The sequence below is a fragment of the Pseudophryne corroboree genome, chromosome 10 (assembly GCF_028390025.1).
Source record: "Pseudophryne corroboree isolate aPseCor3 chromosome 10, aPseCor3.hap2, whole genome shotgun sequence".
Lineage (NCBI taxonomy): Eukaryota > Metazoa > Chordata > Amphibia > Anura > Myobatrachidae > Pseudophryne > Pseudophryne corroboree.
Genome location: NC_086453.1, coordinates 217,824,233 through 217,841,247, shown reverse-complemented (window position 1 = coordinate 217,841,247; position 17,015 = coordinate 217,824,233). Strand labels below are relative to the sequence as shown.

At 46.6% G+C, this 17,015-nt stretch overlaps 1 protein-coding gene across 6 annotated transcripts in view; it reads left to right on the top strand.

Annotated features, from left to right (window-relative positions):
• The window catches only part of MORN1 (MORN repeat containing 1), a 1,300,694-nt gene that overhangs the window by 191,277 nt on the left and 1,092,402 nt on the right, over positions 1–17,015 (top strand). For all 6 annotated transcript variants that reach the window (XM_063943076.1, XM_063943075.1, XM_063943078.1 and 3 more), the window contains exons 4-5: positions 4,643–4,753; positions 10,224–10,314. In XM_063943076.1, the coding sequence (XP_063799146.1) occupies positions 4,643–4,753; positions 10,224–10,314 (202 nt within the window). The remainder of the gene's footprint in view (positions 1–4,642; positions 4,754–10,223; positions 10,315–17,015) is intronic.

The window sequence follows — 17,015 nt, the reverse complement described above, 5'->3', positions numbered from 1 at the left end:
CCACTATTGCTTGTGTGTGGATTTCTAAAGCCATAGTAAAGTGGTCAGGCACGTTACTAGAAGACTTAGATACTATGGATAGGAGTGACATTGAATTGTTTTTGCTTCACATACAGGATTCTGTGGGCTTCATTGTGGAGGCCATGAAGGACCTAGGCATGCTGAATGCAAGGGCTACTTCCATGGCAGTCTCGGCACGCAGAGGACTCTGGCTGCTCCAATGGACTGCAGATGCAGAATCCAAGAAAAGTGTGGAGAACCTACCCTTCACAGGTCAGGCTCTGTTTGGGGACGCACTGGATGCATGGATCTCCATGGCAACTGCAGGTAAGTCAACCTTTCTTCCCTCAGCAGCGCCACCGCCTAGGAAATCTTATCCTACGTCTACACTGCAGTCCTTTCGGACCGCGAAATTTAGAAAATCCAAAACCCCCTCCACTTTCTTTAGAGGTGGTCAGGCAAAAATCCAGAAAACCTGCACCAACAGGTTCTCAGGAGCAGAAACCAGGTTCTGCTTCATCAAAGTCTTCAGCATGATGGTGGGCCTCCCAGCCTGGAGATCGGGCAGGTGGAAGCGAGACTAATGAATTTCAGTCACGTCTAGGCGTCATCATGCCTAGACCCCTGGGTAAAAGATATTGTGGCCCAGGGGTACAAACTGGAGTTTCAAGTGCTCCCACCTCATAGATTCTTCAAATCAGGCTTACCAGCTTCACTGACAGAAAGTGCTATCCTACAGGAAGCCATTAAAAAATTGGTTCAAACAAATGTCATAGTTCCAGTTCCACCTCACCGAAAGCACACTCAAGCCTGTTTGTGGTACCGAAACCGGACAGTTCAGTAAGGCCGATATTAAATCTAAAGTCATTGAACCCCTACTTGAGGGAATTCAAATTCAAGATGGAGTCCCTGAGAGCGGTGCTCTAAGGTCTGGAGGAGGGGGAATTCCTGGTATCTGTGGATATCAAGGATGCGTACCTTCACATTCCGATCTGGCCACCTCACCAGGCAAGATTTGCGCTGCTGGACTGTCACTATCAGTTCCAGGCGCTGCCATTTGGCCTCTCCACAGCACCAAGGGTGTTCACCAAGGTCATGGCAGAGATGATGCTACTCCTCCGCAAGCAGGGAGTGAACATAATTCCCTATCTGGACGATCTGCTGGTAAAGGCATCTTCCAGGGAGAGCCTGTTACAGAGTATTGCTCTCTCAACTCGACTACTACAGGATCATGGGTGGATCCTGAACCTTCCAAAGTCACATTTGGAGCCAACAAGGAGACTGCCCTTCCTGGGGATGATACTCGACACGGAAATGCAGAAGGTCTTTCTACCGATGGAGAAAGCATTGGTGATCCAATCAATGGTCTGGAGCCACCCCGGGTACCGGTTCATCAGTGCATTCGCCTTCTGGGGAATATGGTAGCCTCCTAAGAGGCTCTACAGTACAGAAGATTTCATGCAAGGTCCTTCCAACTGGATCCTCTAGACAGATGGTCGGGATCTCTTCTTCACATGCACCAGCGGATACGTCTGTCGCTGAAAGACAGAATTTCACTCCTATGGTGGCTACAAGCTTCTCACCTTCTCGAGGGCTGCAGGTTCGGGATTCAGAATTGGATTCTTCTAACCACGGATGCAAGTCTCAGAGGTTGGGGAGCAGTTACCCAAGGGGAAAACTTCCAAGGAAAGTGGTCAAATCTGGAATCCATCCTTCCAATAAACATTCTGGAACTAAGGGCCGTATACAACGGCCTTCTACAAGTGGTACATCTTCTGCAAGATTAGGCCATTCAGGTTCAGTCGGACAATGTAATGGCAGCGTCCTACATAAACCGACAGGGCGGAACGAAGAGCAGTGCGACGATGTCAGAGGTAACAAGAATCCTCCTCTGGGCAGAAAAGGCTTCTTTCCGGACGTGGACAACTGGGAAGTGGACTTCCTAAGCAGACACGATCTCCATCCAGGAGAATGTGGCCTCCACCCGGAGGTGTTCGCAGAGGTGACAAGCCGATGGGGTGTACCTCAGATAGACATGATGGCTTCTCACCTCAACAAGAAGCTTCGGAGGTACTGTTCCAGGTCGAGAGTTCCACAAGCAGTGGCGGTGGACGCACTGGTAGCTCCGTGGGTATTCCAGTCAGTGTATGTGTTCACTCCACTTCCACTCATCCCAAGTATTCTCAAACTACTAAAAGTAGATCCTCATTGCTCCGGCCTGGCCAAGAAGGGCTTGGTACGCGGATCTTCTGGAATTACTGCTGGAGGATCCTAGGCCTCTTCCTCTTCGCGATGACCTTCGACAACAGGTACCGTTCTCCTATCAAGACTTACCGCGGATATGTTTGACGGCATGGAGGTTGAGCGCCAGATCTTAGCTCGGCAGGGCATTCCGAACAAAGTCATTCTTACCCTGTTACAGCCTAGGAAGGGAGTAACGTCTAAACATTACCATCGAATTTGGAAAAAGTATGTGTCTTGGTGTGAATCCAAGAAGTTTCCTACGGTGGAGTTTCAACTAGGATGGTTTTCTCCTCTTTCTGCAAGCAGGTGTGGATGTCACTTGGGATCCGTTAAGGTCCAGATTTTGGCCTTGTCCATTTTCTTCCAGAAACAATTGGCTGCTCTCCCTGAGGTTCAGACATTCTTGAAAGGGGGTTCTGCACATCCAACCATCCTTTGTGCCTCCTACGTCACCGTGGGATCTTAATGTGGTGCTGCAGTTCCTGCAATCGGATTGGTTCGAGCTTTTACAGAAAGTGGGCGTCAAGTTTCTTACTTGGAAGGCGGTCACACTGTTGGCATTGGCATCTGCTAGACGTATGTCAGAATTGGGGGCATTGTCATGCAAGAGCCCCTACTTGATTTTCCATGAAGATAGCACTGAGCTCAGAACGTGTCAGCAATTTTATTCCAAAGGTTGTGTCAGTTTTTCTTATCAACCAACCTATTGTGGTGCCAGTGGCTACTGACTCCTCAATTACCTCAAAGTCCTTGGATGTTGTGAGGTCTTTGAAAATTTATGTGAAGAGAACTTCTTGTCACAGGAAATCGTACGCTCTGTTTGTTCTTTATGATCCCAACAATATTGGGTGTCCTGCTTCTAAACAAACAGTTTCTCGCTGGATCAGGTTTGCTATCCAGCATGCTTATTCTACGGCAGGCTTGCCGTGTCCAAAATCTGTTAAGGCCCACTCTACTCGTAAAGTGGGTTCTTCCTGGGCTGCTGCCCGGGGTGTCACGGCTTTACAGCTTTGCCGAGCAGCTACTTGGTCAGTCGAACACGTTTGCTAAGTTCTACAAGTTCGATACTTTGGCCTCTGAGGACCTTCAGTTTGGTCAATCTGTCCTGCAGGAACCTCAGTACTCTGCCTCCCGTACTGGGAACTTTGGTACATCCCCATGGTACTAGATGGAACCCCAGCATCCTCTAGGACGTAAGAGAAAATAGGATTTTAATTACCTACCGGTAAATCCTTTTCTCGTAGTCCGTAGAGGATGCTGGGCGCCCACCCAGTGCTTCGTTTTACTGCATTGTTACTTGGTTAAGTATTGTTGGTTCAGCCGTTGCTGAATCATTTCAAGTTGGTTAGCTTGGCTTTCCTTTTGTTATGTGTGAGCTGGTGTGAATCTCACCGCTATCTGTGTACTTCCTTCTCTTTAATTATGTCCGTCTCCTCGGGCACAGTTTCTAGACGGAGTCTGGTAGGAGGGGCATACAGGGAGGAGCCAGCCCACACTACTAAACTCTTAAAGTGCCCATGGCTCCTAGTGGACCCGTCTATACCCCAAGGTACTAAATGGAACCCCAGCATCCTCTATAACTACTAGAAAAGGATTTGCCGGTAGGTAATTAAAATCCTATTTTTACATACATAATACATTTCTATTTCTTTTAGAAATTAAATACATATTTTTAAATGGCACTGCATAAGAAATACTATCTTGTAGGAATTCTGTTTTAGTAAATTTGGCAAGTCACAGGCACAGTGTAAGTGAAGCAGATCTCAGACACCATAGGAGCAGGTCCCAGGCAGCGCTGTCAGACCAGCGGAGTGGAGTAGGCAATCAAACATCAAGGGCAATATGGTGCTGAACAGAAAGGAGACCCAAGGTCCAGAAACCCTGTACCACCTCAAAGCAGGCAATAAGGAAAGCACAGTCCAATGAATAACTAGTGCAAAACGCAATATGGTCGCCCCCTCTGTGCTAATACCACTCTATAGTGGAGCAGAGATACCCGCTAGCCAGAGCAGATGACAGTTTATGGGTTGCATTCCAGCAGTGGAATGTAAATCCCCGAATCACATCGGGCAGGCAGGCAGGCAGGCAGTCAGTGCTAGCCTGCCAGCAGAGGGGAGCATAAGACAGGACCAGTGGGAACTTGCACACTGACCTGGTGGCCCAATCTGATCCGGTGCACTCCTTAACCAAGATAGATTCATTTTAAATGAATGTATATTTAGTGTAAAGAACACTCAGCAGTGTTAACTTTAATCTCATATATAATCCTGGTTGTAATACCATAAATCAGTGTTCTGATCTTACTGAAAAGAGATTGATGTTTTTCTGGAAATACGTTCACTTAAAAGTTACTTTTGAGAACACTTACAGTAGCCAGAGATTCTGTTCTGTATTGCAGGAAATACATATTCGGGTGAATTTCTGGATGGAGAACTGCATGGCCATGGTGTGATGCAGTACAAAGATGGAGGAAGATATGAAGGGGCGTTTGTTTTTGGAATAAGAGAAGGTACATAATAATTCAAAGATTAATCACATGACTATATATTGGTACATTTATTATATTAGTGCACATTGGAAAAGTTAACTTTTTCCTATATAGTTCCTTAAGTCTGGGCCACTTGACCATACATAGGGGGGCACCTCTCCCAACCGCTCCTGCATTCTTTCTGCGTGTGCCACTTTACCATACGCCAGTTATGAAATGTTTTGAAAATGTTGAAAGTCCCAGTACCCTGTCATACCAAGACATATGATCAGGCTCAGATTTACATTTATTCCTGCCGTGAACACTTTTTCATGATCAAAGTCCTTCATCATCCCAACAACTACTGCTTCCTACCTACATAATATAAATGCATAGGTAGGTAGGCTTTCCAGTTCTCCCAGTATTTGGTTCAAAATAGTTTTGGATACCAGGGTGCAAAAGGGCAGTTAGGGGCAGATGTACTAAGCCTTTAAAAAGTGATAAAGTGGAGAATGATAAACTACTCCTAATTGTCAATTTTCAAACACAGCCTGTAACATGGCAGCTAGACGCTGATTGGCTGATACTTTTTCTCTGTCCACTTTATCACTTTTCAAGGCTTAGTACATCTGGCCCTAACTGTCTTTGGGCAGTGAGGGTGGGAATGATCCAATGGAGTTGATAATGTTACATAACAGTTTTATAGTAAATAGGGTATGTCAACATAGGCTAAAGCCGGGTACACACTAGATCACAGGTTCTCAAATTCGGTCCTCAGGACCCTACACAGTGCGTGTTTTGCAGGTCTCCTCACAGAATCACAAGTTAAATAATTAGCTCCACCTGTGGTCCTTTTAAAATGTGTCAGTGAGTAATGAATACATCTGTGCACTTTCTGGGTTACCTGCAAAACATGCACTGTGTGGGGTCCTGAGGACCGAGTTTGAGAACCACTGGACTAGATGATACGCTCCATGAGCGATATCGTCAGTGTTTGCCCCTGAACTCCTGGGCAAACAACCTAGTGCATACACACTGAGTGATATCGCTAATTATAGCATTCAGTGACGACATCCTGTCACCACCCCGAACATGCCGTTTCTGATGACTTTGTCAGATTGACCTGCATGAACGGGTGACAGAACACCTCGTTAACAACCCATGGGAGCGTGCATTGCTAATGATATAGTGCATACACACTGGGCGATATTACAAATGATATCGCTCAGAAGGGTCAAAATGAGTGAAATTGTTGAAAATATCGCCTAGTGTGTATGGGGCTTAAGATCAGTATAGGGTTTTTAAATAACATTGCAGAAGGTGGATATGGAGAAACCACAAATAGAGATTAAAACTATTCAAGATAAAAATAAATTAGGCACAGAGATGGTAATAGCATGAGAGTTATTAGCTGCTTCAAAGTGGGGTGTTGGGTCAGTGGGTGCAGAGAATGTGTAGCTCTCTGTGGCTTCTACCTCTGGTGCACAATATACTAAATAAAAAATAAAAAGAGATAATAAAAAAAGGGCAGACTAGATGGGCCAAGTGGTTTTCGGTTGTCAATTTCTATGTTTCTTTGTTACTCTGGGACGGATGTACTATGCAGCACATATTGGGGGTCATTCCGAGTTGTTCGCTCGTTGCCGATTTTCGCTATACTGCGATTAGTCGCTTACTGCGCATGCGCAAGGTTCGCAGAGCGCATGCGCTTAGTTATTTTACACAAAATTTAGGTATTTTACTCACAGAATAACAAAGCTTTTTCATCGTTCTGGTGATCGTAGTGTGATTGACAGGAAGTGGGTGTTTCTGGGCGGAAACTGGATGTTTTCTGGGAGTGTGCGAAAAAACGCTGGCGTTTCTGGGAAAAATGCGGGAGTGTCTGAAGAAACGGGGGAGTGTCTGGGCGAACGCTGGGTGTGTTTGTGACGTCAAACCAGGGCCCTCATTCCGAGTTGTTCGCTCGCTAGCTGCTTTTAGCAGCATTGCACACGCTAAGCCGCCGCCCTCTGGGAGTGTATCTTAGCATAGCAGAATTGCGAACGAAAGATTAGCAGAATTGCGAATAGAAATTTCTTAGCAGTTTCTGAGTAGCTCCAGACTTACTCCTACATTGCGATCAGTTCAGTCAGTTTCGTTCCTGGTTTGACGTCACAGACATACCCAGCGTTCGCCCAGACACTCCCCCGTTTCTTCAGACACTCCCGCGTTTTTCCCAGAAATGCCAGCGTTTTTTCGCACACTCGCAGAAAACGGCCAGTTTCCGCCCAGAAACACCCACTTCCTGTCAATCACACTACGATCACCAGAACGATGAAAAAGCTTTGTTATGCCGTGAGTAAAATACCTAACTTTTGTGTAAAATAACTAAGCGCATGCGCTCTGCGAACCTTGCGCATGCGCAGTAAGCGACTAATCGCAGTATAGCGAAAATCGGCAACGAGCGAACAACTCGGAATGACCCCCCAGGAACGAAACTGACTGAACTGGTCGCAATGTAGGAGTAAGTCTGGAGCTACTCAGAAACTGCAAAGAAATTTCTATTCGCAATTCTGCTAATCTTTCGTTCGCAATTCTGCTATGCTAAGATACACTCCCAGAGGGCGGCGGCTTAGCGTGTGCAATGCTGCTAAAAGCAGCTAGCGAGCGAACAACTCGGAATGAGGGCCATTGTGCCGCTATAGCGCTTCCTGCTTTTGCCTCTTTATAAGGTGAAGCAGGAAGCAGTACTTATGAGATGTATTACCATTTTGTCTGCCAGAATGGGAGAGTGGAAACTCCCCACTTCAGCGATCCCTGCCAGAGCCCACAATGCATCGGCCTAGTGCTGATGCGCTGTTTATCTCCTCCAGTCCTCACTAGCTCTACTAGGCATTTGCGAGATCCAGCAAGCCTCGCAAGATCTCCCATGCAGCCCGGAGCTGGCAGCCACCACAGCCAGGGACAGCTCTGTCCCTGGCTGTGGTGTATGGCCAAAATGGCACCTGCAGCTGTCGTAATCGATAGCTGCAGGTGTTGGAACGGTCAGTCCAACTGGCAGTTCATATACTGGTGGCAGTGGTGGGGACATCACTGTGCTATCTTGTAGATAGCAGCGCATATAATGTCAGTTCACTTATCAAACACCACCATAGTAATACATGGGGGAGGACGTGTAACTGCCACACTTAAAGTGTACAGTTACTGCTTTTCCCCTATTGCCTCATAATACATCTACCCCTCTGTGTAAAAGAGTCTGATTCCTCCTGTTTCATCACCAAATACTCTTGCAACCTCCGCTTTGGACTCTCTTCCCCAGGACTACACCCCCACTTTGGGGTAAATTTACTAAGATGGGAGATTTTTAGAACTGGTGATGTTGCCCATGGCAACCAATCAGATTCTACTTACCATTTATCTAGCTGCTTCTAGCAGATAATAGATATAATGTGATTGGTTGCTATGTGCAACATCACCAGTTCTAAAAATCTCCCACCTTAGTAAATTTACCCCTTTGTCTCTGCTTCTTCACGCCTCTTTCAATGGTCCAAAACCCAGTTGAACAAAGCTGCAGACATGTGGCGCCCTATAAATACAGCTTCTTAATAATAATAATAATAATAATAATAATAATGATAATAATAATAATAGTGTAGCTCTTGCTGGGGCTAATTGTGGGACATGCTGCTGGCTGTGACTGAGGAATCTATCTTTATCTGTGACAACTCTTTAAGACCAAGAAGGATCCTCCCTCCAGTCTCTCTACCTCTCCTCCCGTGCAGTGGCTGTAATTTTTTGTCATCCAAGCAGTGGCCCTTACTTCCCACCTTCCCGTACTCTCCCTCCCCCAATATGCCCGTCTGTTTCTCCCTTTGCTCTGCAGTGTGCACTATACTGAGCTTCAAGTGTGATGTCAGACAGGCTTTTACTGCCGTACCTTGGGGGTCATTCCGAGTTATTCGCTCGTTGCCGATTTTCGCTATGCTGCGATTTGTTGCAAACTGCGCATGCACAAGGCACGCAGGGCACATGCGCTTAGTTATTTAACTAAAAACTTAGCAGATTTGCTGTGGATTCTGCGGCGCTTTTCAGTCGCATTGCTGTTCGGTAAATGATTGACAGGAAAGGGGCATTTCTGGGTGGTAACTCAGCGTTTTCCCGGCGTTTGCAAAAAAATGCAGGCGTGTCAGGGAAAAACGTGGGAGTGGCTGGCCGAACGCAGGGCGTGTTTGTGATGTCAAACCAGGAACTAAACGGACTGAGCTGATCGCAATCTGTGAGTAGGTCCGGAGCTACTCAGAAACTGCAAAGAATTATTTATTAGCAGTTCTGCTAATCTTTTGTTCGCACTTCTGCTAAGCTAGGATACACTCCCAGAGGGCGGCAGCCTAGCGTGTGCAATGCTGCTAAAAGCAGCTAGCGAGCGAACAACTCGGAATGAGGGCCCTTATCTCCTATACTATATATATATATATATATAGATCAGGCCGGCATCTACAGCTCCACGCTGTTTGGATGTTTACTCAGTCAATGTGCCTGTACGGAGCAGACTGGAGGAGGGCTGTGGACAGTGGGAGAGAAAATGCACACTCTCGTTGTTTCCTCCCCTGTCTCTATCAAGTGGAGCTGTAGCAGTGCAGCATGATTGTTACTGACAGACACAGTAGAGGACAGCGCTGCTGAATGCTCATTGGTCAGAGCGCGTCCTGCCTCTCTGTGTCTGTTCCCAGAGTCCCGCAGCAGCAGCAGCATTTCCCTCAACTGCGTGCGCATGGGAGAGCACTGCACATCTGACTCGTGAGGCATTCCTGGCTTTGTTGTAACCCCCCAGCTGCCATTTGAGAAAATTAAAATGGCTCCAGCTGAGGGCCCCATTAGAGATGAGGGCCCGGGGGTACTTGCCTCCTGTGCCCCTGCCTTAATCCGGCTATGGTGCAGGATGTGCAGTGTACCTGGATCATCTGCACCACACCCTGAACTGGGCCATCTTCTGTGTGATATATTTGGAAAGTCGGCTCCAGTGCAGGGGATAGTGAAGACTGGCACTGTGCCAGGGCCTTTTCTATGTGCTGCACAGTGCCATCTCCCAAAATTATCTCATGGAAGATTGTGCCACCGGCAATAGATAAGCAGTGGTGGACCATGTGCACGGAGGGGGTGGGAAAGTGCAGCACATGATCCACCTCAGGTGCTAATATGCCAGGCTTGGCCAACCTGTGGTTCTCCAGCTGCTCTGCCACAGTTTTAGCATTTCCTAATAGCAAAAGTGTAGAAGGGCATGCTGGGACTTGCAGTTTCACAACAGCTGGAGAGCCACAGATTGGCCAGATATGTAATATGCTTTTGCTTTCAGGTTCCTTTATTTCTCTATCTTACCTTAATAGTTGACTATGTAGTGTGGAGACCCAGGGGAAATACACAAACCCACTGATGCCGTACCTGTAGTCTGTACAAACTAATTTGTAAACGATTTCATGTAGCGGTGTACAAAATCTTTATACTACCTTGAACGATTTTCTTTCCTTCCACGCAGGACATGGTTTGTTGGTGGACAAAGATGGACAGACCTACTCTGGGGCTTTTCACAACAACAAAAGATATGGAGAAGGACAAATGACTTTCCAGTGAGTTTTCTTAATTTTACCCTCAATGTCTCTCTGACGAGATCCCAAGGTATTTGTTACTTTCATGTCTGTGTGCTGTTTTCCATGAAAGAAATCACCTTACACCTGTGTCATACACTGTTGCTGCAGTTGTACTAAGTTGCCTTTCTCGGCGCGCCTGGTTCTGTGTGACTCAGCTTGCAGCGAACGTCTTTTTTTGCATCTTTTTCACTTGAATATGTGTCTCAGTCGCAATGTGATTAAACAGAGCTGCTTGACGTGACTGCACTGCTTGATACTGTATGCGATACTTGTATATCTGTGTCTGAATCTGTATACGAAGTGCTATGATGCAGCAGCTGCAGCTTTTTTTCATGCCAAGTTTTGCAGCTTTTGTATATATTTAAAACTAATTCCTGTGCGGTTAAAGTTATAATCTTCTGTCTCTGGTACAGATTGAAGAGTGTTTTGCTATGTCTTCGATGCAAATAGCACACATTTAAAGAAAAAGTTGCTACGCTACATTGTTTGGTATGGCTCATCCATGCAAGGCGTTGCGCACCGCAAGGCGTATTGAGGCTGGGGTGTATGAAGACACATCTGTACATGACAAGCTATAAAGGTTGTCAGGAAAACCGTACAGGGTCACATTTTGACTGTGAGTGGACCTATTGAATAACATGTAGTGAGTGGTGTTGTGTTTGTTTTGCACTAATCAAATTTGTAGTCCCATATGAGGTATGCCACTTCCTTCTATTTGGGCAAAACAGAAAATCTCCTACGTAGAGAAGTAATCAGGGTATAACATTAGTGTAGATGTAGAAGTAATGTGCACCTGTGTCCAGCAAATGAACTTTATTTTCTGTCTGTAAACACTCAGCTTGCGCTGTATGTCATCTAACGCTACATGTGTCTGCCAGTGGGATAGCGTCACACTGAGTGTGTATGGCCTGTAATCTGCAGGAACACGTGTTTTGATGTCATGCATTCCAAATGTGTTTCTAAAGCTCCCAGTGTAATGCTAGCTGATTTTCTGGCACGATTCGCTGTATACATATTTACTTTGCCTGGTTACTTAGCTGTTATGGGCTGGCACAGATTAGACAGCAGGTGGGATCGGGTCTAACACAGGCAAGTGGCACCCATGTGATTTTGTTATCTGAGGAAAGGGATATCCCATAGAAGAGACAGGGCTGTGGTTCTTAAATCCACTGGAAGCAATACATGGGTTAGGATTCTTTGCAAGTTTACTGGGCTACACTCCAAAGCAATCACAGAGGACTCCATAAGACCAGTATATGCTGGCTGAGTTTGACTTCACAGAAGAAACATTTAGTATGTTTCTTGGTTCTAATGCCTCCATAATTGTTATGTCTCTGATTACTCTCTTTTGCTGTTCTATAGATCTAGACAATGGACCTGCCACCATGAATTATTTGCTGATTTTATAGTGACCGCACAAAGGGGGTCATTCAGAGTGGATCGTAGCTGTGCTAAATTTAGCACAGCTATGATCTTCTTCCCTGACATGCGAGGGGGGGGGGGGGGGGGGACGCCCAGCACAGGGCTAGCCCGCCCCGCATGTCAGTCCGACACCCCCATCGCACAAGTGCAAAGGCATCGCACAGCGGCGATGCCTTCGCACTTCAAGAGTAGCTCCCGGCCAGCGCAGCTTTAGCGTGCTGGTCGGGAGCTACTCATCGCTCCCTGGCCCGCAGCGGCTGCATGTGATGTCATGCAGCCGCTGCGGTCTGCCCCCCGTTCGGTCCGGCCACGCCTGCGTTGGCCGGACGAAACCTACAAAACGGCAGCCAAATGCCGCCGTTCCGCCCCCTCCCGCCCAGCGATCGCCTCTGCCTGTCAATCAGGCAGAGGCGATTGCATCCCTGCTACAGCCTTCGGCAGTCTGGCATGCGCCGGCGCACTATGGCGCATGCGCAGTTGGGACCCGTTCGCTCTGCTGCGTTAAAACACAGCGAGCTAATGGGTCAGAATGACCCCCAAAAGACGTTATTGAGGTTTGTTAGCAAACCAAAAAGCCAGGGCAAAACCATGTTGCTCTACAGGTGGGGCAGATGTAACATGTGCAGAGAGAGTTAGATTTGGGTGGGGTGTGTTCAAATTGAAATCTAAATTTTAGTGTAGAAATTAAGCAGCCAGTATTTACCCTGCACAGAAACAATATAATCCACCCAAATCTAAATCTCTCTGCACATGTTATATCTGTCACACCTGCAGTGCAACATTGTTTTCCCCAATTGCTAACTTTTCTAGTTTGCTTACAAACCTGAATAACCCTCAGTGTTATTTGTAAGATTAACAATGCTGAAATTAAAATTTTTTAAGCGATCCTATGTGTACGCCAAGCTGCTAAAATCCACTGTGTGCACTCTGCGCAGCCCAGGGCTTACTCCTACAGTCACATCAGGCTGATCGAGGCCGAAGCTGACGTCAGACACCCTCCCTGAAAATGCATGGGCATGCCTGCGTTTTTCCGGACACTCCCAAGAAACGGTCAGTTACCACCCACGAATGGCTTCCTCCTGTCAATCACCTTGCGAACGCCCGTGCGAATGGATTTTTTGCACCATCCCGTCGCTGACCAGCGATGCCCTTTGTTGCTGTCCGACATGCATAAGCATTGCGGTGCATACACATGCATAGTTAGTACCTGATCGCCCGCTGTGTGAAAACGCACAGCAGTGATCAGATCTGAATGACCCCCATAGTCCTATTGCATTACGACAAAGATGCATTTTCAGGTAAGAATGCAAATAAGACGGCCAACGCTAGCAGAGTGGCATCAGACGTGGCGTGCCGAGTGGAGCTGTTAGTCGCAACTGCAGCAATAATGTATGAGAACACATCTGTACGTAGAATAAGGCTGGGTACACACTAGACAATGTATACCCAGCGCAATGTCGTCAGTGACGGGAACCGGCGGCGGGGCTGGGATCGGCATATGCATACACACTTCCCAATGCCAGCAGCCATGAGACACAGTGAAGGGGGGGATCCATACTGCATCTGTAGTGCCAAAGTGCATGCACTACATTTTACACTGGTACCCACCGTGCAGGGGGACGGGATCCACTGCTAAACAGCATCTAGCTGTATGGTTTGGAGGCCTAGATGAACAGGCCTAAAGATAAGTATCCTGGGCTGTTTGAGAATGGGAAGGACACTTTTTATTTTTTTTAAGTTCTAAGAGGTAGGATAGTGCAATCCGTATAAATGACCATATCTTTTTCTCGCAGTTTGAAGTGCAATATTGCAGGCCACACATTCATAAACTGGTGCATTTGTATCTTTGCCATTTAAAAAACATCAGTATATCAGTTTCAAATCTGGCTATTTTATGCTGCTAGTAAGTCAGATGGTTTGCAGTCGGTATATACAATCTCCCAAAAACGTGTGGCCTTGCAAAACACATTGAAAAATGTGTAAAAATTAGGGTAACTGAGTGTAACCATAACAGTATCACCAGCCATAACTACCGTAGCTCCGTGGGTCGTTGTCTCCGGATGGATCCAGCACAAAATCCAGGCCAAAACCTGGCGGGCCAGACCCAGGGTTTGACCCAGCAGCTACGGGATCTTACTCTTCATGTGCATAGTCAGGAGGAAACTTGTAGGACCCAGACTGTCTCGTTATCTGCTCCGAGGGAGCCTAGGCTAAACCTCCCAGATAGTTTTTCTGGAGACCGTAAAACAGTTTGTGAACTTCTGGGAAAGTTGCAAGCTGTATTTCAGGCTCAGGCCTTACTCTTCGGGTACAGAGACCCAACGATTAGGAATCATAATTTCCCTGTTAAAAGGTGACCCTCAGTCTTGGGCCTTTGGCCTTTCAGCAGATCACCCTAGTCTGCTTTCCATGGATTCCTTCTTTAAAGCCTTGGGTGTCCTCTATGATGACCCAGATCGGGCAGCATCCGTGGAGGCCCATCTTCGTTCTTTTAAGCAAGGGAGAAATTCTGCCAAGGTATATTGCACTGAATTTCGCCGATGGGCCAATGACTGTGGCTGGAATGACTCAGCACTTTGGAGTCAGTTCCGGTTAGGACTAACAGAACAAATTAAGGATTTTCTCGTCCAAAATCCTTCCCCGGCCACACTGGATGCACTTATGGAGTTAACCATTAAAGTAGATAGGCGGATTCGGGAACGACCGTTGGACGGTGCCAGAGGTTGCAGGGAATATGGAGGAACCAATGCAAATCGAAGCTTGACGCCTCAAGAGAGGGCGAGTCATTGCAGTCTAGGACTGTGTCTCTATTGTGGGACCAAGGGACATCTGGCAATCAATTGTCCACAGAAGGCGTGGCGAGTCTCTGTTCTATTTCCCTGAATAATTCTTTATTGTTACCTGTTAGGATAACAACCCCTTCTGATCCAAGTGAAATAACTGCTTTTGTTGACTCTGGAGCTGCTGGAAATTTTATGGACTTGGAATTTGCTCTTGCCAGAGGAATTCCTATGGAGACTCTTCGCCCACCAATTTCCGTTTGTGGATTAGATGGCAGTCCTCTTCAGAATGGTCGGAGCACCTGGACTCCAGCTCTCCAGTTTTTTGTCAGAATGTCCCATTGTGAAAAGTCTTTTTTCCTGGTACATTGTCCCCTAACTCCAGTAGTTCTGGGCCTGCCTTGGCTAAAAGCTCATAACCCAGTATTCAACTTGAGTACAGGAGATCTTTTTTCCTGGGGCAAATGTACAGCCAGATGCCTGACAATGCCGGTCCGCTCAGCACTTCCAGTCCCTGAAGGGTTGCCAACCCAGTACGTGTCTTTCATGGATGTTTTTTCCAAACAACAAGCTGAATCTCTGCCTCCTTGCCGTCCTTATGATTGTGCTATTAATCTCATACCTGGAACTAGACTCCCAAAAGACCGCCTCTGCGATCTGTCTTTGCCCGAGACAAAAGCTATGGCAGAATACATCTGGTAGAGTTTAGAAAAAGGCTTCATCAGGCCTTCTAAGTCACCGGTAGCAATCGGGTCTTTCTTTGTCGGGAAAAAGGACGGCTAATTACGTCCATGCATAGACTACAGGGGACTGAACAAAATAACAATCAAAAATTCATACCCAATGCCTCTGATCTCTGTCTTATTTGATCAGCTCAGAAGTGCTACTGTTTTCTCTAAGATCGATTTACAAGTAGCATACAGTCTCATTCGAATGCGGCAGGGGGATGAGTGGAAAACCGCATTGAATACCCACTCGGGCCACTATGAGTACTTGATTATGCCTTTTGGACTCTCCAACACCCCTGCCATCTACCAGGATCTCATAAATGATGTACTTCGGGAATTCCTGGGAAGATTTGTGGTCGTCTATCTCGATGACATATTGGTCTACTCCGCCTCACTCAAAGAACACCGAGCCCATGTAAAAGTTGTCCTCACCAAGCTCAGGGAAAATCATCTGTATGCTAAATTGGAAAAATGGGAATTTGAGGTTGAGAAGGTAGCCTTCCTAGGATACATCATCACCTCCAAGTGGTTCTCTATGGATCCTGTGAAACTTCAGGCAATTGTGGAATGGGTCCGTCCCCCTAATCTAAAAGCTACTCAATGTTTCCATGGTTTTGCAAACTACTACAGAAGATATATTGATTAATTATCTTCAATTGTAGCTCCAATTGTGAGCCTGACCAAGAAAGGTGCAGACCCTGCTCATTGGTCACCACAGGCGGTAAAGGCCTTTGAGGAACTTGTCAGGTCTGTAGTTTTGTCTGTCCCCGGAGGAGGCACTAGTGGGTTAGTGTAGGTATGATGTATGAAACGAGGAGGCCGAAAAAAAGTCCTGCGCATGTGCGCTTGATATTTATTATCTCACAGAGGTCACAGAGCAATTGAATAACAGATGAAATGGAATGCAATTGATGATAACTTGAAAACCGGCAATAACAGAAAATGGAGAATTAATAATAACTGGTATAGCTGATAATAAGAATAATGAACGATAACTTAATCCAATGGAATGAATATTCAAAAGTCACTGATAACAAAATGAAGAATGATGAATGAAGATAAACTTGAAACTTGATGCAAACGGTAATGGCAAATAATGGCAAATAACTGTAGCAGACAGAACTCCGGTAAATGAATAAAAAGCACACAGTCTCTGTAACAACACAAGTTCTTATAGCCAAGCATGGCCCAGGCAGGAAACAGTCCTTAACACAGCAAATTTGTTAAATGCTGGATGCAATGCACAGTATGGAATGCTGGTAATTAGGTGCACAGGCTGAGCAATGAGAAAACACCTGAGGAAAGTCTCTTACTGCAGATGAGTGTAGCAGACTGTGGCTAGAGTCCGTAGCAAGCTGGAGAAATGAAGACTGGAGAATGAATGATGAAAGTAACAATGGGGAATCCACTGGAGACAGGAACACAGGAACCAGGAGAACTTGCACACCGAATGTGACTCGTTGTCCGAGGCGATGAGACTGAGCCACGGACTGGAACTTGTACTCCTTGCTCTGCGGTGATTGGATGCTGAACTATGTGAGCCAACACTTCGCTGGATTGGGTGTCCAGGTCAGCTGAGTGCAGGTGTCATGGCGGCACCCATGCTAAAGAGACACTAGCACACAGCGGAACACATACTGGATGCGGTTCAGGGGTACTCAGCGACATTAGTCATGACGCTCGCGGACAGTGCATTCATGCAGCCTTGACTAGGGCCGTGACTTCCGGAGGCCTGCACACCAGCATGCTG